At 55.4% G+C, this 24894-nt stretch overlaps 1 protein-coding gene across 2 annotated transcripts; it reads left to right on the top strand.

Annotated features, from left to right (window-relative positions):
• The first annotated feature begins 1761 nt into the window (after positions 1-1761).
• LOC102901673 (proline-rich receptor-like protein kinase PERK9) lies at positions 1762-21129 on the top strand. 2 transcript variants are annotated; one of them, XR_006596183.1, is made up of 5 exons: positions 1762-4402; positions 4789-4971; positions 5113-5715; positions 6804-7047; positions 10746-11188. XR_006596183.1 is itself a non-coding variant. In XM_045055162.1 (2 exons), exons 1-2 carry the CDS (start codon positions 15866-15868, stop codon positions 20171-20173), a joined length of 687 nt encoding a protein of 228 aa, XP_044911097.1. In that variant the 5' UTR covers positions 15482-15865; the 3' UTR covers positions 20174-21129. The 2 variants fall into 2 exon arrangements, 1 of the variants encoding a protein (XP_044911097.1); XM_045055162.1 differs by lacking the exons at positions 1762-4402; positions 4789-4971; positions 5113-5715; positions 6804-7047; positions 10746-11188 and adding exons at positions 15482-16471; positions 20093-21129.
• Positions 21130-24894: the final 3765 nt, after the last annotated feature.

Genomic DNA, 24894 nt, shown 5'->3' with positions numbered 1-24894 from the left:
AGTGCTCAGTGCTCAGTCTCTCCCGGGCCGGCGGGTGGGCAGTGCTCAGTGCTCAGTCTCCCCCAAACTGGTTGGGCAGACACAGGGGCCGCTGCCCTGGCCACGTCCCAGCTGGCTGAGCCACGTTCTTTCTTATCTCCGTCCGCCTCTTCGACCTCATCACGAAGCAGCTCCCCAGGGCTGTGTGTCCGCATCTATCCAGGCTGCGCCACGGGAGCTCACCCTGTGTTTTCACGGGCGGTGGCCCGCTGCGTCCCTGAGGCCGCAGCAAAGATGACACATTCACCCCCGAAAGGAACAGAGGAGGAACACCGCCCTCTGTCAGGAGACGTTGCAGAGACCACGGTGTCATGTGACTGGCAACGTAAATTATTGTTGACAACCCGAAAAGCGTTTATAACAGAGCCCATCGGAGCTTTTTAAAATCCTCGTAAAACACTGGAAACTGACGAGGGAATACGTGTGACCCGTGTGACCCCTCCCGAGTGTCCTGTGGTGACCGATGTGTGGAGACACCCGGGCTGCGGTTAGGGACGCACAGCAAGGAAAACGCCTCTTTCAGCCAATTGTTAAGGTATTTAATGTTCCAGGGAAGTGTTAAAGTTCTCAGGGTTCGATAAATGATGATGGCATTTTTCGCACTGAAAATGCCGGAACAAATCCTGTTTATGCTCTTTTTTCAGGAGGCGGGTCGAAGGCTTTCTCAACAGTGGGCCAGTGGTTTCGGGGAGACGAGTGTCGGCTAACGGCACAGGCGTGCTTTCTGCCGGTTGCGAGATGTGAGGTCGTGACGTAACGGCCACTCGTTTATGTCCACGAGGGTCCTCGGTGAGACGCGCGTTGTTCCGCTTGGTCTTCTGCCGGATCAGCCTGAACGGTTTCCCCGGTCCTCCTGCAGGTGCTCCGTGTCCAAACCTGGCATGGGCTCAAGGTCAGGGCACGTGAGCCAGAGCCCTGGGCGCCCACGGGACTGGGCTTCCCTGCGACTGTGGAGCTCAGCCCTCAGGCGGTGGCCGCCCATCCAGTGGCCTGTGCGTCTGCTAGGGGCTGTCCGGGTGGGTGTGGCGGCATCATCAAGGCCCTTCTTAGCTGGAACATGTGTGACCCAGAAGAGCTAGGGCAATCCCCACCCCCACGTGGTCAGCTGGGGAACAGACACCCCCCGAGACCAGCAGCAAGTGGCCGGTGTGCCAGCGGGGCTGCTGGGGTGTTGTGCCTCCGGTTCCTCACCCAGGACCAGGTGACAGCGGCAGGACTAAGGGAGACAAGCGCCTTGTGTCCTCAGGAAGCCAGACCGCACCTCCGGGAGCCCTCACGCGGCCAGCGAGTAGGAGGCAGAGGCCGGATTAACTCCCTGCCCACGTTGCTGCTGGTAAGTAGCCTGAGGCACCGAGCTCTCCTTCCTCACTGTTTCTCTCCCAGGCAGGCGTGGACGTTGTGATGGGGAGGCCCGGGGCCCCGTGTTTCCTGGCAGAGTGGCCCCTCGAGGAAGAGTGGGGTCACGGCAGTGGAGGGATGGGGCTCAGGGACAGAGCCAGCGGTGGGAAATGTACCTACTGGGACCGGACATCCTTGGAACAGAAAGCACTATGCAAAACCAAGCTGGGTTCCGTGTTTCATTAAATGTCAATTTAAAATTTTTTTTTAACGTTTATTCATTTTTGAGACAGAGAGAGACAGAGAGAGACAGAGCATGAATGGGGGAGGGTCAGAGAGAGGGAGACACAGAATCTGAAACAGGCTCCAGGCTCTGAGCTGTCAGCACAGAGCCCGACGCGGGGCTCAAACTCACGAACTGCGAAATCATGACCTGAGCCGAAGTCGGACACTTAACCGACTGAGCCACCCAGGCGGCCCTCATTAAATGTCAATTTAGGCAAATTTCCCAATTTTAGTCTTTGTGAGACCTGAAGATTTTGCTGGCACTTTCTCGTCACTCCTGATGATCTTTTTCAACCTGTGGAGGATTGCTCTAAATATATAAGGTTGCTGTGATAGGGAAAAAATTCTAATTTTTCTCCTTTTAATTACAGCTTTGAATGCAATATCGATTTTGCTCAAAGTCCTTCTAGCCTGTAATTTAGTAAAGCTAATTCAAGTGAACACAGACTTCTCCCCGTTAGGTCTCATAATGGTTCGTGAAAGTCTTAATTAAGCATCTGCTAAAAGGTAAATGAGTTACGAAAGTGAGCATGGCTGTCACTCTGGACTAGCTACTACCAAACATTTGAGAAAGAGCTAGACTAACTCCTGCTTTAATTAAATGATGAACATCTCTCCATTAGACTCTGTATGGGAGTCACCTCGTGTAGGAGGCAGTGGGGACACTTGAAAACGAGGACGGCCCTGTGCCCAGTCACCGGCGTGCAGTCTGGCGTCCAGAGGCACGGTCCACAGGTCACATACAATTCAAAGCAGCACAAGGCGACACTTCCCCAGGGTAAACCAAGCTTGACTTGAGTCATAATTGGAGGCAGAGCTACAGTAAGAGACACCACGAGCCAGTGTTTGAAATATTCGGATTTTCCACTGCTTCCTGCGTCCACATGCCCGAGCACCCACGTGCCACCAAGGTCACGCAGCGGACGACGCAGGGAATCAGGGACGAGAAAATGCCCCGAGATCCCGGGAGGCCTTCGGTGGAGGCACCGGCAGGGAGCAGTCTGCTGTGGGAAGAGTCACGGGAAGGGTCCTCATCGCAGCTCAGGGAGCACACGGGTCCCGCGAAGGAGGTGCTGACACGGACTTCTCCTGAGGCCAGCGCCTACCTCTCCACGGGCAAGCGGGGGCCGTCTGTCTGCTGTTTGCCCCCAGTCTTTGCACCTAGTCGGGCCTCTGGCACAAGAGGGGTGGTGGTTGAGCCAGCGGGAAGGGGCAGGTGGGGCCTCGCGGTAACACGGGCCACTGCTCTGACTCAGAGGAAGCCAGTGCCACGTGTGGTGTCACGGCTCCCGGCACGTCTGTGGGTCCTGTGCAGAATACTGGGAAGGGGACACGGGGCTGAGTCCAGGACGTGTAACATGAAGGTGGCCGATCGTTTTCGGGGGAAAGCAAGCCGTGCCAAAATTTGCGCACACGTACGCAGAGACCTGTCTGGGAGCCCGGGAGACCTGCTTGGGGAGGACGGGAATGTTGGGACACATCGGTGACACGTGCACCACGGAACACGTCGGACCAGATGTTTTCTTCCCAAGAACAACAGCAGCGAGAATGCAGCCTGTGCCCGGCCCCTGGGAAGGCATGGGCCCTGCTATCATGCTATCGTGCCTGCCTGGGGACCCCAGAGACAGACTGAATATGCAACAGCTGGGCCGTGTGCAATAGAACTCTGACCCAGCCCTGCAGCCGCCAGCCAGAAACCAGCCTGTCTTCCAAGGTCACCAGCCCTGGGGGCCCAGCCCATCCTCAGAGGTCACCAGCCCTGAGGGCCCAGCCCTGTCCGCAGAAGTCACCAGCCCTGGGGGCCCAGCCTGTCCTCAGAGGTCACCAACCCTAGGGGCCCATACCCATCCTCAGAGGTCACCAGCCCTGGGGGCCCAGCCCTGTCCTCAGAGGTCACCAGCCCTGGGGGCCCAGCCTGTCCTCAGAGGTCACCAGCCCTGGGGGCCCAGCCTGTCCTCAGAGGTCACCAGTCCTGGGGGCCCAGCCCTGTCCTCAGAGATCAGCAGCCCTAGGGGCCCAGCCTGTCCTCAGAGGTCACCAGTCCTGAGGGCCCAGCCCTGTCCTCCGAGGTCACCAGCCCTGGGGGCCCAGCCCATCCTCAGAGGTCACCAGCCCTGGGGTCCTTGCCCTGTCCTCAGAGGTCACCAGCCCTGGGGGCCCAGCCTGTCCTCAGAGGTCACCAGCCCTGGGGGCCCAGCCTGTCCTCAGAGGTCACCAGCCCTGGGGGCCCAGTCCTGTCTTCAGCGGTCACAGCCCAGAGGCCCAGCCCATCTTTCAAGGTCACCAACCCTGGGGGCCCAGCCTATCCTCAGAGGTCACCAGCCCTGGGGACCCAGCCTGTCCTCAGACGTCACCAGCCCTGGGGGCCCAGCCCTGTCCTCGGAGGTCACCAGCCCTGTGGGCCCAGCCTGCTGAAGCCAGACGTGTCTCTAGGAAGTCAGACCTCTGTCTCTAGCAACCCATCCAAGAAGCCCAACAATCATGCTGGGACAGCTGTCCCCACAGCCAGAACTTGATCAATAACTGACAGCTTCCCCGATTTTGTCCCCACTTCCCTCTTAGGACCAACCACAGAAAGCCAAACACGTTCCCCAAACCAGTTCTGAGGACGACGCTCCAGACCTGCCCAGGCCCGACTTCATGGCACCCACAGCCTCCATCAGGACACGGACCTTCCTCTCCCTCCCCCCCAGCGGAGGCCCCGCTCCTGTGCCTGCCCGTGACCTTCTGCCAGAGGCAGGTGAGCCGGCTGACGGCCCTTGGACAGCAGGCTCTGAGTCAGCAGCCCCTGCCTGTCCTCCCACGGTGCGTCCCGGCTGTTTCCACACCAGCAAAGAGCAGGACCTCACGTGTTGGCAAGGCCACCAAGCCCAGGGTGTGTGCGTGCGCTGGAGGAAGCCCATGCCCCCCACATCGTGCCAGGAGCCCCTGCCCTCTGCTGAGGAGCCCTCGACCGCCTGACCTGGGTCTGGGCACCGGGGGTGAAGAGGGCGGTGACTTCCTGGAGCTCACAGGTGTCCACAGGCTCCTCAGGCCCCTGGCCCTGCTCCCCACATTCCCCCCCCCCCACCCACCCAGCGCCCGTGCCGGCCTCCCCTCTCTCACAGCTCAGACTCTGCTCTTCAGGAACGTGGCCCAGACGCTGAATTCTCTCCGGCTATTGTACAGCACACAAACATCCCTGAACCGAACAGCTTTGACGGTTCGGGGTCTGCAGAGGTTATCCAGAGTACAACCTCGGACCAGATGCACCTTTTTGGAATTCCCTTCCAGAAGGTCCCCAGAAGGCCGGAACGGGGGTGCCTGCAGGTAACCGTATGGTGTGTGGGCAAACTTGGGAGCAAGGCTGGAAATGAGAAGGGTCAGCCCTGGCCCCCCTTCATCAGCCCTTTGGAACCGGTGCTGGGGAGTCGGCTGGAGCTCCTGAAAAGCTGTGTTTCTCACCACCAGGCCAGCCTGCTGCAGCCCAACCCCCAGACGTGTGCAAGGTGGAGCCCCAGACAGGAGCTCCCGGCCTGGCCCTCCGCAGAGGAGGTCAGGAGCACGTGTGTCCCAGCCTCTGGCCCCCTGCCTGTGCCCTTCTGCCCCGGCTGCGTCTTGGGCCGGCAGTGCCTCCCTCGTGCTCAGCCTGGGTGGGCTGGTTGGAGAGGAACTCTGTTGACCCCCTCCAGGGCAGCAGGATGAAATGAAACAATGTGTCCTCTGAGAGCTCCCTGCCGCTGAGTTCTGGGTCCCAGTGCTGACTTGGGTTGGGGCTCCCAAGGGAAGGGGGGCTGGACCGTGGCTGCAGTGGCTGAGAGGAAGCCAGTGGCCCTGGGGTCGTGCCCATAGGCATCCGGAGCCTCCCCGGTTTTCATGACCCTCCTGTCTCCCCCTCCTCGTTCCCCAGATGCTTCAGATGATTTGCCCCATCCTGCAGGCGCTGGGAACGGATGGCGGACGGTGAGGCACCCCTGCAGTTCTGTTCTATTGAAGGGGTGCAGAGGCCCCACACAAACACGCGCTCGGGCACATTGCCTACTTTGAGCCGAAGTCATTGGAGAAGCAGAGCAGGTGGGCTGTCTGACTTTATGTGAAAAGGTGGATGAGGTTGGGGACTGGTGAAGTTTTAGGGTGATGGGAGTTCACGGGGTCCAGAGCTGATGGCCAAGAAAGAATTCTTGAAGACGTCTTTGGTGCAAAAAGGTGATTTTATTAAAGCAGGGGACAGGACCCATGGGCAGGAAGAGCGGAGCTGGGGTTGTGAACAGTGTCAGGTTTTATACTTTGGAGCTGGGGGGTCAAGTCAAAAGGGTCAAGTCACAGCCCCCAGAGGGACTGTGATCCCGCTAAGCAGGACTCAGAGATGCCAGAGGCCCGGCTGTTGAGGAGTTCGGGTTGTTTTCCCTCCGGGAGGCGTTAACATCAGGACGCTAGGGCGTCCTGGAGAGATGTTCTGCTCTGTATTTGCCACAAGTCTGGTCTCTGGGCTGCAGGTTATGAGGGCATTTAATTTCACCTGCCACTTCCTTCTTGCTTTGTTCCCACATCACTGTGGAGGGTGATGTTGGGGCTCCAGGAAACTGAGTCTATAGGCTTCTGGAGATGAGGCTATTGATAATAGTGCCTTTTCTTGTAATTTACTAAGATACTTATAAAGCGATGGAGACTGGTCTTACAGGATTGTGATCTCTATCAGGTAGCCATGTGTTTTTCCTTTTCTTTGTTCTCGGGCAGCCTTGAGTGCCTGAGGAATGTCACACGTACCCCACCTGGGAGGTGTGGGGGGGGTGTTAGCTTGTGTTTTGCCCTCAGCTTGCCCCAGGCCCTCTCATCAGGGACGCAGGGGTTTCTGGGGCCTCCCTTTCCCCCTGCAGACGCCACACTCAGTTCTCGGGCAGCCTGTGCCCAGAGGGCAGGGGGAAGCTGGTTTCCTGGTTCCCTGTTTGGTGCTGATCTTCACACTACTGTTTCTCCTGTAAGGGAACAGATGGGAACCATGGGAACCACGGACCATCACCCAGAATTTTCAGCAGCGGTGGAGGCAGGCGCCCAGCAGCACAACAGGTGCAGGTGTGGACAGGGCGCCCCCCTGTGCAGGTGTGGAACAGGCCCACAGGGGCTGTTTAACCAGCTGACGTGGTTTTTTTTCCACTCACAAGGGTGACTTAGCAGAATTGCCCGATTCTTGTGTCTGGGGGCTTCCTCACCTCTAACCACGCGGGAGAACCACCTCTGGTCTGGCTCCACGGCGGGAACTGTTCCTGTTAACTGGGTGGGGCTGCTGCACGCGGCCCCAGAGAGCAACAGCCGCTTCGCTCCACCACCTAACACCCGACCCCGCGGACGGGGACACGTGAACTCGCTCGAGCTGACCGCCTCTGAGTGGGACTCAGACATCAGTGGGTGAGTGATCTCAGACCTAATTACAGCGCAGTCACAGGAACTAATGACTCGGACACAGGCAGCTGTGGTTTCTGTAGCTAAAACAATCACTTGCAGACCTTGATCGTTTTAGGGAATTCTTATTAGCACGCCCCCCACCAAGGTGAATTAAGGGAAGGGCACACGCATGTGGACCGGGTCACAGCGTACGTATTTGGCTGCATGTGCCGAGCTCCAGAATCTTACCTGCCGGTGTGATGTTCCCCTCCCAAGACAGGCTGTGTGGAAAATACTCAAGTAACGTGGCAGATGCCTAAGTGGTGATTTTTGAAAACACACACACACACACACCCCTTCCTCATACGCAGGCTCGAGTGAAATCGTCTGCGTGAGCTTTCTCTGCGTCAGAAGGTATGTCCCTCCTCACAGAATTACGGGCTCACACACGACGCCCTTCTCCCTGCACAATTAATCTGAAAATACTATTACACTATCATGTGAATGATCTTTGAAAAAAGGTCTTGCAGATGTGGAGCAGAGGGACCTTTCGGAAGACGCCTTGGGGTACAAGCTATTAACCTTTACCAGGCTAATTAGAGCCATCCAGGGTTGTAATTGTATGTGATGTAACTTTGCCTTACATCAGCTTCCTCCCCCAGGGTTTTAGGGGGTCTTGGGGATTTTTCTTTTTTAATTTTTAATTTTGCAAAGGATGCCCTGCCCATACCATTTAGTGTAGACACTCAGGGACTTGCTAAACAGGATGATTGTTGTAAAGGATTTTTTCAAGGGTTATTTAATCCTTTCAGCATTATGAAGTACGGGTTTATACCATCCTGAAGACGTTTCCTACACAAGAACTCGTTTAAGGAAATTTGAAACATAAACTTGGGCAGGTTCTGACCCAAACCACCCCATCAGTTTCCACAGGTCCGTGTGTTTACCTGTACAAGTACTGACTGGACTGACTTCAGGCCCCTGCCCCCACTCGTCCAGGGGGAGAAAGGGAACACGGGCCACGTCCACACATAAGGGGCCAGAGGGGCTCTCCAGTGAGGCGGAAAAAGCAAGTGTTTTGTGGAATTTCACATCTCCCTCAAAACTCACTGACCCATGTAAGCAGCACCTCCTTGGGGCTGAGGTGGGCGTGCCCTGTCACACTCAGGAGGACAGGGCCAGTGACACGTGCCCTGGATCTGGTAGTTTTTCAGAATCACAAGCGAGATGACTCTACAAACGGGGGGAGCCCCGCTCACGCCCAGGGTGTTTGCGTACATTGCTTCTCGGGAGGTGAACTGGCAGAAAGAGAGTCGTCGTGGCCACAGAGGCGTGCTGGCCTGGGCCTGGGTGCAGCCCTCGGCGGTCACCCCTCAGCGGCTCCAGACAGGAACTAGAAAGTGAAAAGTTCCCCCAGAATACTAAGATTTCATAATTTTGTTACAAAAACAGGGCACTGCTGCCATTTCACGAGCACCCACCCTGCGGGCTCTTTAAGGGAAGTTTTTTTCTTTTAATGTGTATTTATTTGGGCGTGGGGGGTGGGGGGAGAGCAGAGAGAGAGGGAGACACAGAAGCTGTCAGCACAGAGCCCGCCCCAGGGCTCGATCTCAAGAACCCGTGAACCGAAAGATCACCTGGCCACGTGGGTGCCTGATCTCGGACGTCTGGCCCCCGAACGGTGAGAAGCGACGATGTGGTTTACAGTCCCAGGCCACGGTGCTGTTAGCAGTCGCCCCAGAGGGTGAGGACTTGGCCTTCTGGCCCCTTCCGTGGGCTGATGGGCAGCTGGGAGAAGCCATCCGTTCTCTGCTGTTCCGTCACCTTGCGCCCCAGAGGCCAGGGCCCTCCCGCCCTGCTGCCATCTCGGTCTTCCCCCTGAAACAGGGTGCTGTCGAAAAAACCCACCAGACGCCGAATAGAAGCGAGGCAGGATTTTATTCACGGCCGGGCCAAACCTGATCTCCTGATCTTAAGGAGAAGAGTGCAGAGAATGGCCCCGCACAAAGGTAGCAGTGAGCCTCTATGGATTTTAGCAAGTCAGAATACGTCATTATTTGGTTAACCAATTGCAATTTACAGCATTTCATGGTAGCCATATTGTGACACACAGACGTTAGTGTTGGCGGGAACCTATCAACTTAAAGTTCTTTGTCCTAAGAGGGTTTAAAACGACCAGTCGTAGTTAGACACCTAAGATACCGTGGGGCAGCGAGTTGGTGACTTTTTACGTGTTGGTCTTGCCTAGGCCAGATCTTGGTGGAAGGGGTGGGGGAGCGTTTTGCCACCTAAGTTATCTATTTAGCAAGCAGGCGAAGTTACAGAAGCGAGATAGGGCGGTTAGTAATTTCTGATAACCCTAATAGGGAACTACATAAGCTTCTATCTCAATTATTCATGAAAGGTGAGTTTAAGCCGAACTTATATACAATAAGCTTTCTGATATCTTATAAGTTGACCTATTACACACCCACCTGGCCGGACCCAGCTGGTGCTTCCGGCACCTGTTGGAAGATTGCAATTCCACTCGCCCATGAAATACTGTAACTCTTTTTGTTCTTGCTGGGGGGGGGGGGGGGGGGGCGGAAGTTTTTCTTTTCAGCTTTGCTGAGATACAACATACGTGATGATGTGATACACAAACATATTGATACACAAACATATTGTGAAATGACCACTACCGGGTAAGCTAACATGTCCATCACGTCACAGAATTGCTATTTCTGTGTGTGGTGAGAACACATAAGGTCACTCCCTCCCCGCCTTCCCGGTGCACGTGCAGCACAGTCCTGTTCCCTGTAGCCGCCGTGCCCCCCGCTAGGTCCCCGGGACTCATTCATACCCAAGCTGACAAGTTGTGCCGCTTGACCAACGTTTTCCCGTCCCCTCACCCCGGCCCTGGCCAACCCCGCAAACGCTCCTCTGTGAGCTCAGCTCTTTTAGATTCCACACGTCAGTGAGGACCCCCAGCTCTTGTCTCTGTCTGGCTTATCCCCCCCTCAGGCTCCATCCACGTTGCTACAAATGGCAAGATTTCCTTTTTTTTACGCAAAAGGATAGGACTTTTTTTTTTTTTTTTTTTGCTACTGCGTTGTAGTAACTCCTTATACATTTTCTTTTTTTTTTTTTTTGCTACTGCGTTGTAGTAACTCCTTATACATTTTCTTTTCTTTTTCTTTTTTGCTACTGCGTTATAGTAACTCCTTATACATTTTCGAAGTTACCTCTTTACCAGATCCTCTGTGCGAGTTCTGTTGACAGTCTCCTCTGCTGTGCGGAGGAATTTTAATTCCGTGTGGTCTCACTTGTTTGTTTTTCTCTGTTGTGTGCTTTTGCTGTCCTCTCCAAAAAGTAACTGCCAGGACCCGTGTCAAGGAGGCTTTTCCCTATTTTCTTCTGGTGGTTTTATAGTTTAACATCTTACACTTAGTTCAAGTCAAATTAACTTTTTTGTGAACGGCGTGAGATAGGGAATCCGTTTCATATTTCTGCTAGTGACTACCCAGTTTTCCCCGCACCCTTTATTGAAGAGACGGTCATCCCCCCACTGTTCACTTCTGACTCCTTCGTTGTAAATTAAGTGACCATACGTGTGCGGGGTTATCCCTGGGCTCCCTGTTCTGCCCACTGAGCGAGGTGTCTCTTTTGTGCCAGTACCACGTGGTTCATATAACCCCACCTTTGCCGTAAAGCGTGTTGCCTGCACTTTGTTCTTTCCCAAGACTGATTCTGCATGAACCTCGGGATCGTTTTCCACCTCGATGAAAAATGCCACTGGAGTGTTGAGAAGGATCGCGTTGCGTCTAGGGATGACTCTGGGAAGTGTGTAACAACGTTAACTCTTCCAGTTGACTAGCACGAGAGATCTTTCCACCGACTTGTGTCTGCTTCAGTTTCTTTCATCAGTGTCTTGCCGATCTGCTACCGCCTTGGCTAAATTTCTTCCGAAGCTTTTGTTACTTTTGATACTGTTGTAAATAAGATTGGTTTTTTTTTTCCCAATTTTTTTAAAGCAGGATTCATGCCCAGTGCAGAACCCGATGCGTGACTTGAGACAGACCCAAACTGAGATCTAGAGTCAGACATTCAGCCGACTGAGCCCCCCAGATGCCCCTGAGGTTGTTTATATTTCTTTCTCAGATACTTTGTTCTTAGTATACAGAAATGCAATTGATATTTGCATGTTGATTTTGTATCCTGCCACTTTACTAAATTGATTTATTTTAACAGTTTTTTGTGTGTAAACTTTATTCCAAATATAAGCTCCTCTGCAAATAGGGATAATGTTTCAAATCTCTTCCTCTGTGACTTGCATGCTCTTTATTCCTTTCCTCGCCCGACAGCTGTGGCCAGGACGCCCGGTACCGTGGTGAATAGTGGTGGTGAGGCCCCCGTCTTGTTCCTTACCTGAAAGGAGCAGATGTCCACCTCTCACTGAGCGTGATGTTGGCACGGGCCTTTATTATGCCGAGGTGGTTTTCTTGTATACTCAATTCATTGTGTCTTTATCAGGAAAAGATGTTGGATTTTGTCACATGCTTTTTCTGCACCTATTGAGATGATCACATGACTTTTATGTCTCGTCGTATTCCTGTGGGGCATCGATCCCGTGTACTGATTTGTGGGTGTGGAGCCATTCTTGCATCCCAGAGACGGGTCCCTCTTGCCCATGGTGTATGATCCTTTTAACGTGCTGCTGAGTCAGTCTGCTAGTATTGTATTGAGGGTTTTTGCACCTGTGTTGGTCAGGAACGCCGGCCCGTAGCTTTCTTACAGTGTCCTTATGTGGCTTTCGTGTCTGAGAAATGCTGGCCTCGTACAATGAGTTTGGAAGCGTACCCTTCTCTTCCGTTGTTTGGAAGAGGTTGGGGAGGACCGACCCTCAGGGGCCAGCCTGTAGATTGGGTCTGGGAGGCCGGTGCGGCGCTGGGGTGGGCCAGGGGCCGAGGTCTGGGGAGTTCAAAGCCTGGGTTCATGATAGTTGGCCTGTTGCCGGACCCAGCGGGCCTGGGTTCGGGGGAGCCCAGAAGGAGCCTGGGGCTGCGGGACCCAGCCAGTGCCGGGAGCCTGCGTTTGCTGGAGTCCACGGGTGCCTGGTGCCACAGGAGCCCCCGTGGGCCAAAGGAGCCAGTGGCATCGTGGTGGGGGGGAGGCCTGGGTTCATGGAAGCCCACTGGGCCACAGGAGTCAGCCTGGCACTGGGTCCCCGCTGAGATCGAGCACCCACTCCCGTAATCGTAAAACTCAGTACCCGCACAGTGGCTGGCGTGGGAGAAGGTCCCCGCGGGTCCACAGGAATGCACGGGGTCTGTTCCCAGGGAGCCCCTGCTTAAGCCAAAGCTGCAGGTGGGCTTGCCGAGAGGGCCTGAGAGACCCCTAAGTGCTTGAGAGAGAGAGAGAGAGAGAGAGAGAGAGAGCGGGCCCCTCTGTCAAAACAGCGGTGCTTGGCGGTAAACCAGGGCTTAATCTAAAAAGGACCGGTCATGTCTACGTAATGAAATTTGACTGCTAAGGAAATAAGCAGTAAGCAGCAAGAAGGCAAACGTGAGGGATTTCTGTCCTGTGTGTTCTTAGATTATGGTCTGGTGGTCAGACACGCGCATTTAGAGCGCATCCAGCCTGCAAGCCTGCAACCATCCTGCCTCTGAGTCGTCCACAGGTGGAGAATTTCTTCTAAAGCATCCAACTCTTGATTTGGGCTCAGGTCATGATTTCACGGTTCATGGGCTTGAGCCCCACCACACTGGGCTCTGTGCTGACAGCTCAGAGCCTGCTTGGGACTCTCTCTCTCTCTGTCTCTCTCTCCCTCTCCCTCTCTTCCCCTCCCCTGCTCATGCTCTGTCTCTCTGGTTTATTCTGCAAGGGGGTGAGTTAGATTCTACCCACGGGACTCACAGATGAAAGAGAGACCGTCAGAGGGGAAGGACTGTTACCCAAGTGACAGTGTCAGGGCCACCACTGGGGTCGGCAGTCCGGGGCTGCTGGTGACCCCCTGGTCCAGCAGCAGATCGCATGAGGAGGTGGAACAGCCTGGTGCCTTTGGGAGCGACCTGAGGGATGCTGATGGGTATTTCCTGGAGCAAAGGAGCCAGAATCTACTGCTGGAGGCACAGCATCCCTGGGAGCTGGTCCCAGAACACTCAGTCAGGTGTCTGTTCCAGAGGCCAGCTAGGGCATTGTCCATTTGTTTGTTTATTTAATAAACACATATAAGGCCCCTACCTGGTGGCAGGCCCTGGAAACAGAGGCGAGCCTGACCCGCACCACCTCCAGGCTGATGGGGGAGGGCGGACAAGAATCAGAACTTACAGCACACACCATGGTGCATGCACAGCTCCCTTGAGAAGGACACGTGGCGAAGGCACATGGAGTAGGTGGGGAAGAGTAAGAGTCACTCACGGGGCAGCCTCTGGAGAGGGATCAGTCTTCAGGAGAGCAAGGAGCCCCCTGGTGTCAGGGCAGAACTGCTGGGAAGTCGCGTCTGTTCAGCAGGGCTGGGCAGTGCTAAGGCTGGCAGCTGGAAGAGGGACATCGTGGGGCGGGAGGACTAAATATTCAAGTGACAGGAAAGCAACTGCATAGGGCAGCCAGAAAATCACGCAGAAATGTGTCTGATAGCAAAGTCATAGAAGCCCCAACCACACGGGACTGTTTTGGTCTCACCAAGAAGTTGATGAGTAGGTGACCTCTTATGCTGGTTTAGCTCCTCAGCAATGCCACTGGGGGACCCAAACCCTTCATGGATTTCTCTTCCTCTATCTTTAGTATGTTGGCTCTTGCTTAATGCTTCATGGTCACAGGGTGGTTGCTGTACTTCCTGCCATCACATCTGCATCCCAGACAAGAAAAATGAGGAAGAACGGTTGATCCAGGCACACCCACCCTCTTTTATCAGGAACACCTACATCCAACTGGTCTTTTGGTTCTGTTGGGGAAAAATCTGTTCTATGACAGCGACAGGACTGATAAGGGAATTGCAGTCCCTGCCTAAAGGCTTCCCTTCTGCCTTCCGTTCCCACCCTGCTTGCCTCAGGCGCTAAATTACTCCTAATGAGAAATGTGGAAGTAACAGACTATAAATTGTCCCTTCTGTAGATGCCCTGGGCTCAGATCTCTGGAGAATGATCTCCTCTGGGCCCACCCGTGTAAATAAACCTCCTTCCTTCCAAGATCTCCGAGTGCCGCTTGGTTCTTCTGCCTGGTGATCCAGACCAGTTTCTGTAACAGTTCCACTGGCCATACCTGGGTCACATGGCCACCCTTAGATGCAAAAGGGATCAGAATGTGCCACACTACAATATGTCACTTTGATATAGGAATTATTAGAAGCTAAAGACAGTGGCAAAAAAGCAGACGCAGGAAGAGCTCTCTGTCCTCTCCCTGTCTCCCTAAGAGCAGAGCATACACTTCCTTTGTCCAAGTGTCCCCCTCTTCGATACCAGAGAGAGGAAAACAGCCCTAATCACTGGAGGTGGTACCAAGACGAGTCGCATAAAGAAACTCTCCTAAACTCTCCTTAACGACCATTAGTTTCCCGCATGTTTTTGTTAGCCATCTTCCCAGCATTTATCAGCCCGAGAAGTGCAAGCCTCCTTTCCACTGTCTGGTCACTTCTCCACAATGTGTTGGCCTTTGTTAAGATGGTGCTTAAGTCCCTGAGTCTAACCGATTCTTTGGGGTTTTACCTTCTTTGCTGTGGAGCCCCCAGGCATATAAAAATATTAACATTAACAAAAATTGTATGCCTCTTCTGCTGTTAATCTGTCTTTTGTCGGTTTAATTTGCAGGTCCCAGGTACATTACTAAGAGCGTAGAGGACAAGCTTTTCTTCCCCCTGCAGCCGCAAGGGAAGCTGGGAACATTGAGAACAGGTCACGGTGACTTTCCTAGACCAGTTACTATCTGCTAGTTAGGTCTGGGCGCAGTGCTGCTCCCAGTTCTAACAAAAGGGGGGTGTTGTTTCAAGAAAGAGAGGCAGCCCAGGTGCTTGGCAGCTCGGCCCATTGGGCGGCTGACTTCAGTTCAGGTCATGATCTCACAGCTCATGAGTTCGAGGCCCTCAGCAGGCTGTGTGCTGACAGCTCAGAGCACGGAGCCTGCTTTGGATTCGGTGTCTCCCTCTCTCTGCCCCTTCCCTGCTCGTGCTCTGTCTCTGTCTCTCAATAATAAATAAACTTAAGAAAAAAAATTTTTTTTAAAGAGGGGAAGTACGGGTATCAGGAAGGCACTGAGGACCATTTGCCTGCTATGACGTCATGCCAGGAAAATCCTATGCAGCCTCGCCGTTTTATAGAAATCTAGGAAGAACAGAGACCTAGCTCACAATTCACAAACGTTAAGCCTGCTCGTCTCTCAACTACACTTGGCTCGGCATGCAGGGCCCTTGCCCGGGCAGAGGTTTGCGGGCCAGGCTGCGCGTCCGCGTCGGGACCCACAGACTCGCGCAGCTCCGAGAACCCGCCCGCAGGCAGCGGCTCCTTGCTGTTTCACCGGCAAGGATCCGGGAGTTCCCTGCTTCACTCCACTGGCCCCATATTGTGCGAGAGCCACCCACCAGACGGTAAGTGGCGTCCCCTCTGGAAGGACGAAGCTGCAACTGACCAGACCCTCACATCCAGACGCTGAGCCGGATCACAATAAGCTGAGGCGGTAACGAGGCCTCTCGGGGAGCGAGCGTGCGCTTACAGGTGTGCATGTGACTTGCATCAAGCTTGTTAGGATCGGTGCTGCCCACTACGATTACCATTCAGTTGCCGGAGCCTGGATTCCCGGGTTCCTCTCCAGCCGCCCGGGTGCCCGTGCGCACGCCGGCCCCTCTCCAGCCTCCCGGGTGCCCGTGTGCATGCCGCCCCCTCTCCAGCCGTGGTCCTGCCGGTGCGCATGCCGCCCCCTCTCCAGCCTCCCGGGTGCCAGGGCGCACGCCGCCCCCCTCTCCAGCAGTGGTCCTGCCCGTGACCACCCCGCCCCCTCTGCAGCCTCCCGGGTGCCCGTGCGCACGCCACCCCCTCTCCAGCCTCCCGGGTGCCAGGGCGCACGCCGCCCCCCTCTCCAGCTGTGGTCATGCCGGTGCGCACGTCGCCCTCTCTCCAGCAGTGGTCCTGCCCGTGCGCACGCCGCCCCCTCTCCAGCCTCCCGGGTGCCCGTGCGCACGCCGCCCCTTCTCCAGCCTCCCCCGTGCGCACGTCGCCCCTTCTCCAGCCGTGGTTGTGCGGGTGCGCACGCCGCCCCCTCTCCAGCCTCCCGGGTGCCCGTGCGCACGCCGCCCCCTCTCCAGCCGTGGTCCTGCCCGTGCGCACCCCGCCCCCTCTCCAGCTGTGGTTGTGCCGGTGCGCACGCCGCCCCCTCTCCAGCCTCCCGGCTGCCCGTGCGCACGTCGCCCCCTCTCCGGCCGCGGTCCTGCCCGTGCGCACGCCGTCCCCTCTCCAGCTGTCACCTCCTCTCCTTGAAGGTGAGTGCGTTGAGGAAGACCTCGCCCACACACCGTGAAACCCGAAGACGGGAGAGTGGGGAAGAACATCTCGGTGTGATGGTGGGCACTCCGCCTGCCTCCCTCCCTCTGCTCGGCGCCAACTCTGACAGGCCAGCCAGGGCGGCTCAGGGCCCGGGTCCCAGGCCGGCACACCGTTCAGGCAGTCACATGTCTGTGCTGCATCAGGGAAACCTGAAGCAGTGGAGGGGCGCGCTTCCCCAACTGGGGCAGCTCCGTGGGAGCCCGCCCTGCATCTCCGACCCCTGCTGCCTTCTTCCCTCCCACTGCCGTCTGGCTCCCGATTTCGTATGAGCCCCGCGACCCTGAACAGAGCAGGTGTCCCCAGAACTGAGTTTCCTCCTTGCATCTTGAGCCGAGATGTGAATTTTTTCCTGCTCGTTTGGGGCTGTCAGAGTGGGATGTCACCTCAAATGCTTGCAGGGGAGAGAGCCTGAGACAGACGCACAGACACCCACTCTTGCAGAAATGCTCCTTTTTAGACAGGTTGCTCTGGCAATCCACATGTCAACTTCTGGGAGTTTCTGAAGCCTTAGGCCGTGCTGAGCCCAAACCCCAAATGCACTTGGAAGCAGTGAGAAGCAGGTGGCTGTGGGACAAAGCCCCGAAGGCTGCTTTCTTCCTTCTCCCCGCTTCCTTCCCCAGAGGAACCCCAAAACCACATGTGTCCCTGGGGCCAGGGTGGTTCCTGAGGGCCCTGGTGGGACCCATTCTGTCACCCGATTCCTCCTGGGTGCAGGCCACGGAGCTGCTGAAACCTGAGAGAAAGAGCCTTCGTCCTCCATCGCTTCCCCCGCTCTGCGGCTGGTTAGTGGGACGGCGCACGCGGAGGGCTCTAAAGGCACGGGCTCTTTCCTCTCTTTCCTCGCGGGGGAGAACTGCTCACTGCACCTGTGGCCTGCCGGCGGCCAGCTAGGAGCTCGCTGCGTCCGGCCCCGTGTCCGTCCCCATGCTGATTTCACTGCTGGGAGCGCAGGTTCCTCCTCAAGCCCTGCGTCCTCCCTCCTGCACACAGTGAGCACCTGTGGCCTGCCTGGCACCTTGCTGGGCACTGTCGGTGAGTCAAAAACAAATGTGCTTCAGAAGCTGCCAGCCCAGCACGCCTCCACTTGGTATTTGTGGCGTGTACGTAATTAATATCACAGAGAGTAGAAGACGAGCTGTCTCACTCCCCCTGGGCAGCCCCCACAGGACACCATAGACCGCGGCTTCTCACGGTTCTGGAGGCCGGACGTGCAAGATGGAGGCGCTGGCGGGTCCAAGGTTGCGAGGTGGTGCGAGGCCTCCTCCTGCTTGGTAGACGGTCTTCTCCCTGTGTCCTCGCTGTGAGGAGCGGCCATCCCAGTGGGTGTTAGGAGAGCATCTTTCATGTGCTAATTGGCTGTTTGTGTGTCTTCTTTGCAGAGATGTCTATTCAAGTTCTTTGCCCATTTTTGATCAGGTTGGTTGTTTTTTTTGTTGAGTTTTAGGAGTTCCCTATAGATTCTGAGTATTAATCCCTTATAAGATACACATTTGCAAATATTTTCTCCCATTCTATGGGTTGCCTTCTTACTCTGTTGATAGTGTCTTCTGATACACAAAATTGTTAAATGTGCATGAAGTCAGTGTGTCTGTTTTTTGTTGTTGTTCCCTGTAACTTTGGTGCCCTATCCAAGAATAAATGTCAGATCTGGTGTCATGAAGTTTTTGCCCTATGTTCCCTTCTAAGAGTTTTATAGTTTTGGCTCTTACAGTTAGGTCGTAGATCTGTTTGGAGTTAATTTTTGTCTATGGTGTCAGGTGAGGGGCTAACCTCATTCTTTTGCGTGTGGACATCCAGCATTCCCCACGCCATTTGTTGACAAGATTGTCCTTTCCCCTTTGAATGTCCCCAACACCCGTGTCAAAAGTCAGTTGACTGTATATGTGAGGGTTTATTTCTGGGCTCTCTCTTCCGTTCCATTGACTTAGAGGTCAGTTTCACACTGTTTCAGTCACTGTAGTTTTGTGGTAGGTTTTGAAATCGGGGGCTCTCATTCCACGAGCTCTTTTATTTTCAGGATTGTTTGGCCACTTGGGTTCCTTGATTTCCCGTGTGGATTTTAGGATGCATTGTTCTATTTCTGCAAAAAGTATCATTGGGATTTTGATAAAATTTTATTTTTTATTTTTATTTTCTTTAATGTTTATTTTTGAGAGAGAGAGACACACACACACAGTGTGAGTGGGGTGGGGGCAGAGAGAGAAACAGACACAAAATCCCAAGCAGGCTCCAGGGTCAGAGCTGTCAGCACAGAACCTGATGTGGGGCTTGAACTCATGAACTGAGAGATCGTGACCTGAGCCTGAGGTCAGACGATTGACCGACTGAGCTACCCAAGTGCCCCTTGATAAAATTTTAGATAACATTGTTCTTAGGGTTGTAAAATGTCCTATAAATGTCCTTTTTTTTGGCAGATGTTAGCACTCTGATTGTGGGATTCATCCATGTTGATATGTGCGTCCTACTTTGCTCACTCGGATGCAATACAAAGTTACACGAATGCATCCTCCTTCTCCCACTGATGGATGTGCCAGTTTCCATTTCTCAGACAGCACTGCATGAGCATTTTTAACCATGTCTCCTGGTGCCGGAGTGAGTTTTTCTAAAGCATAAACCCCAGTGCAATTGCAAGGTCATAGGGTGTGCACATCATCACCTTTACGAGACCATATCAGTCGGCACCTGTTCACAGTCCCACCAGCAAGTCCGACATCCACATTGATCTCCATTGCCTCCTGTGTGTCTCAGGATTTCTTATCTCAACACTGTTAACATTTTCAGTGGGCTAATTTCTTGGGGGGCGTCGCGGGCCTCCACCCACTAGATGTCAGTTGCACTTCCCACTCATGACAGTCAAAACTGACTCCAGACATCGCTGAATGTCCCCTGAGGGGCAATGCCACCCCACTTGAGAACAACCAAAGATCTTAACTTTTGTCAACTTCGTGTTGATGATGTCACTCGCCTCCCTTTTCCTCTCTCCAGGCACCAGTCAGATGGAGTGCCGCCATGGCCTTTGGCCACCATGTTTCCTCTTCTGTGAATTTTCTGTTCCCAACTTTTGCCCATTTTTGTACTGGGTTTTTCGGTTTATTCTTACCAGTTTATAGATCTTTAAGTATTTTGGATGCTTGGTTTTTTGCTACTTATTCTAATGGTCTTTCTGTAGCAAAACAATGTTCATAAATTTATCCTTACAAAGATGGGAAATATAAAACATATTGAGTTGATAAAGCATTGTCTAGTTTTAAACAGAGGAGCTTTAAGAATCTTTGGTCAATTTCATTGCTCACTTTCTTTTAGTCTTAAGTAGGAAGAGACGGTTTTTTTCAGAATTTCTTTCTGGTTTGGCATTTACTTTTCACTCGAGTTGTGCTGCTAATTAGGAATCAGTTTGGCCAAAATCAGTCATAGCTTGAGAAAAATTATCTCACGGATGTTTTTCTCTGAAAACACTAGCTAGTGAAAGTTATTAATTAACTCAAAGTGTTACACATTTTTCTGTAAGGATTTTGGTGGGGTTTTTTTAACTGAATTTCTTTTATTCCTTTCAAAAGAGATTTACTGAGGATGCAGATCCGTTCCAGGGAGGACGCCATAGACGCGATCAAGTTGAACAAAAAACAGTCTCCACTTGAGCAGTTAATAACTCGTTGGAACTAACGAGTTAATTGGGGCTGGGACAAAAAACTATAACATCAGGATTGAACAGCTTGTTAAAGAAACACCACCCCCTTGCAGCCAGACGCCAATGTTTACGCAGTGAACCATGTCTCTCGCAAGGATGGAGTTCTGTCTATGCCTCTCGGGAAGTCCCTGCTCCATGGAGGGAATCACGGTGTGTGTCCTCCGTATGCAGAGATGTGTCCTGTCATTGTAAAGCTGTGGGAAGTGTCCAGAAGCAGGGAGCTGCCGCCCCGGCCCTTAAAGAAGAGGTGGGTGTCCCGGGAAGAGGGAGGGTGGGCATTTGGGGGCTCCCCACAGATTGTGGGTGTTTGCTCACAGAAGCAGTCACGGCACTGACCCGGGGGAAGGCCCATGTGGAAGCCACACTGGGAATCACTGCCGGGGCCCGTCCCCCCTGAAGTGTCCCAGCAGCCTGTCCCCGAGGGCCCCATAAAGTCAGCCGGTATGGCACGTATGAAAATAGCAAGTCTCGTGTGGTTTTTAGGAGAACTGCAAAGAAATGTGTTTCTCTTAATCACCCACAAATTAAAACCCAAGGAGCCAATTTGTTATCTGATGAAGAAAGAGCTACAGCTGCTGGGTGTTGGAGGGTCCCTTTAGAGGAAGCCTGATCTGGACATGCTCTGTCTCTCCGTGTGTCTATCTCTCTGTCTCTGTCTCTCTCTATCTCTGCATCTGTGTCTGTCTGTCTCTGTCTCTCCATGTGTGTGTCTGTCTCTCCATGTGTCTTTCTGTGCCGTATCTCTCCTACCCTCCTTTCCTCCCTCCCTCAGGGTCCTGGGTGCTGGCATGGAGTTTACTCTGCCCTGGACGTTGGGAGTAGCTGAGTGAGGTGTCTCTCCAGTGAATTCCAGGGGGCAGGAGCAGGTGTCCGAGCAGCCACACAGGGGGGCCAGATTGGCAGGCACCGAGCCTGGAAGGGCCAGACCCAGCCCCCAGTGCAAGACCCCCCCCCCCCACCCCAGGCGGCCGGACCCCAGCCCCCACTCCCCAGCCGCAGTGGACAAACAAATGTGGCCGGTCCACACGGCCGGCAGGAAGGCAGTCCTGACGGGCCGCGGCCTGGACGAACGGGCCGCGGGCGGTGCCTGGAGGGTCCGATCCGCGGAGCTCGGGGTGGGCGGAGGACGGGGTGGGAGGCGTCCAGTGTGGACGGAGCTTCAGTTAGGGATGACGGAAGGTTCTGGAGGTGATGGTGGTGAAGGTCGCACAACATCATGAATGTGCTTCATGCCGCCGTACCGCGCCCTCAGAAATGGCTCAATGTTAGTAGTTTAGCAGAATGCATGTGGGAGGCCGTTGCAGCACTAGGACCAGGAGCATAAATCCGGCCTCGTTGGCTTCCCGCCCAGTGTCCCTGACTGGAAGCCACGTCTCCCAGAGACCAGCCTGGAAGCTGAAAAGTCCGGGTGCTTCCCCGAAGTTCCTGCCTGACTCGTCCCCAGGGACCCAGAGCAGTGGGGACAAGGTGGGTGCCCTCGTAGCCTGTGTCACACCCGGGGGGATAGTCTGCAGGGCAGATGGGCAGATGGGACCAGAGAGCCATGTCCCCTACTCATCTGCAGAGACCCACACTCCAGGGAGGCAACTGAGCCCAGGTCCGGATGGCCGGGAGCTGAACCGAGCAGGAGGTCCCCACACAGACAGTGGTGGCCCGTCGCCTGCCCCCCCTGAGTGTGCCCATGACCCGTGTAGCCCTGCCTGTCACCTGCTCCCTGAGGGGCACAGGACCCGTGTAGCCCTGAGTGTTGCTGAGAAGACCTCAGCCCCCAGGTGGGGATCCATGAGCATTGGGCCAGGACGTGGGGCCCTGGCTATGGCAGCTCACGGGAAGGGAAGGGGCCTTGCCAGGACCCCACCAGGGACCTCAGCCTGCACCACGGGGCCCTGGAGCCGTTGTCCGCCCTACACTGCTGCCCCCCAGAACAAAGGATCTCAGCTCCCGGTCAGGGGGTTGCCCCAAACGGCAGTTCCAGGCCAGCAACTGCCTGACAGTGAGCTTGGCCTCCTTCGGGGCCCACCTCCCCGCCTCACCTGCTGGCTTTTGGGAGGTGATGTGGGGCTAGAGAACCCGAGTCTGTGGAGGGCGGGACGCTGCCTGGAACCTGTGCTCCCCGGGTGCCCACACCCTCAGCTGCTCTGTCTCCTGGGCTCTTTGCTCAACCCTGCACGGAGGGGGGGCCCGACTCTCTTCCCCCTGGGACCCGAGGGCACTCTGCCAAGGACAGAGCTGAGGAGGGAATGTCAGGTCAGGGAGTGGCCAGTGAGATGGCCTCCAGGGGCTTTTCCAGAGCTCATTAGAGACGTTTGAGAAACATAGGCGACTCCGCACTGCGTCCTGCCCTCCTCCCTCTGCACCTGCTGCAGCCCTGGGCACCTGCTTGTTCTCTGCAGGGCCTGGCCTGTGGGGGCGGGGGGAGGCGTCACTGCCTCTGCCCACCTGCTGGGAGGCCCCCGGGGCGACCAGAGCCACAGCTCCCCCGGCCACACGCTGTCTCGTAGCCATGGCCACACGAAGGGACACCTGATGACGTGCTCTGCAGAGGGCGGGGGCCTGGCTGCCCCGGGCCTCGCCGTCTGGTTCCCGCCGCCCCGGGCCAAGGCAAATGTGGTGGGGCAGGGCATGGTTTGCTGTGAAAGTCTTCTTGTTCGCTAGCAGTCTGGTTTTAAGCAAGTTAGTGAACTTTTCTAAAACTGACTTTCTCTGTGTGAAGAAAGCAGGGGCTCCTGTACCCTGCCTCAGAAGGGTGTGATGGAAATAAATGAAATCACTCAGTGCGAAGGCCAGGCCCGTGGAAGGGAGGAGGGGAGCAGGAACGACCACTTACCCTCACATGCTGTGGACGAGGCCCTCACGTTGTTCTCCTAGATGAGTCTCCTTCGTCCTCGTATTGTCTCCAATCTTTCTGAGAAATCCGAGGCTCAGAGAGGTCGAGTGAATTGCCTAAGGGCACGCAGCAAGGAGTGAGCAAATGTGGATGCAGGCCTGGGCCTGTGTTGTCTGTTCTGGTCTGCCTGGTACCACGACCTTGACTGGCCCCTGGTGTCCAACAATGCGTGTGTCCCTGTCCAGCGGGAGCCCCGTAACATACGAGTGTGGTCCCCCAAGGAGACCAGGTGTCTCCAGGCTGAGTGCTTAGGAACTACTGAGCTGAATTCCTCTTACCTCCTCTGGAGCGGATCTGAGCCTCGTTTTGGTCTGTCCCGGAGGATCATGTATCGCCCTTGGGAAGGACCACAGGAGCCGGATGCCGCTGCGTCTGCTCTGGACGATCTCCCAGCAAGACCGGGACCGCCGTGTGAACAAAGGTTTGTCTTTGCCTCAGATGTTGACTCCTCGGCTCGGAGGCTGGGAGTCTGGGATGACGGTGCCGGTGGGCTCCGCTCCTGGTAAGGACCCCGTCCTGGCTTGGGAACGGCACCTTCCCTCCGAGTCCTCATGTGGCGGGCAGAGAAGCGTCTCCCCTGGTCTTGCGAGGGCCCTGCTCCCATCGCAGCCCAACCCTCACGCCCTCACCTGACCCCAGTCATCCTGAAGCCCCCTCCCAACAGCACCCTCTTGGGGTTAGGGCTCCATCGTGTGTCCGGGGGACGCACACGTCAGTCCCTAACAGCTGGCCAACGTAGAAAGCGGGACGGAACAGAACACCTTCCAGGACTTAAAGCTGAGTCCGACGCCACCCCTCGAGGTGGGCCCGGCCTGGAGGGTCCCCAGGCAGGGCAGCCGACCCCTCAGGGCCACGACTCGGCTGTGCGCACCGAGTGTCATGTCTGACCCCGTGACGCTGCTCAGAGCGGCACCTTCTCAGCCCCCGACAGGTTGTACAGAGACAGTTTCGTCCTTGTGTCTGAGCAGAAGTTCCGTGTACTTCCTTGTGCACACGCCGTCCAGTGGCGTTCAGAAGCGCCTGCGCCCTGCCCCGCGCACGCAGCCGGGGACCCGGAGTCGCCCGGAAGGAGGGCACGAGGTCTCCGGAGGAGCGACTGAGGTCCTTCTCTAAACTGTGCTGAAGTCCTGGACGCCTGGCTCTCGGAAGATGGGCTTTTCTAAGACGTCAGTTTCTCACCAGACGCAGACGGAACTACAGGCAGTTCGTGCGGCAAACTTGAGCCACGCGTCTGCTCAGATTCCCTGAGACGACGTCAAACCCAGACCAGCCTGCTTTCCCCGGGAAATCTCTCCGGGAAGGCCGAGGTGGGTGGGGGGGCTGTGGAGGTGGTTTGCACGCCTGCAAGATCTGTGTGCAGGGGCGGGGGGCGGCGTGGAAGTCTGGTTGGCGCTAAACCTCCACCCCCGATGGGCCAAGCACAGACGTTTCTAAACAATGTGACTGCTGGCTATGGCATGGAAAAGTCTGTGTCAGTTTTCTTGTTCAAGGGCATTTTTGGCCCCAGGCGACATCCATGTGGCCTGACCAGAAACACAGGGAGAAATAGCCTGTCCCAGGGTGAAGAGAAGACATAAGTCAGTGAGTCTGGAAACTTGAGGAACGGGCCTAAGGTGATGCACGGCTCAGAGGCGGGTTTTACACACGTCTGTCCCCCAAGTGTCCCCTGGGCTAAGGGAGACATGTGAGCGCCATGATCTGTTCTGCAGCGCGTGTTGGCTCATTCGCTCAAAGTCCGCACCTCGAAGGCTCCCCTGGAACCACCGCGTTGTGCAAACACTGCC

This window comes from Felis catus, chromosome B1 (genome assembly GCF_018350175.1).
Source record: "Felis catus isolate Fca126 chromosome B1, F.catus_Fca126_mat1.0, whole genome shotgun sequence".
Taxonomy (NCBI): domain Eukaryota; kingdom Metazoa; phylum Chordata; class Mammalia; order Carnivora; family Felidae; genus Felis; species Felis catus.
Note: the sequence above shows the minus strand (reverse complement) of the source record. Positions and strands in the feature narration are given on the sequence as shown.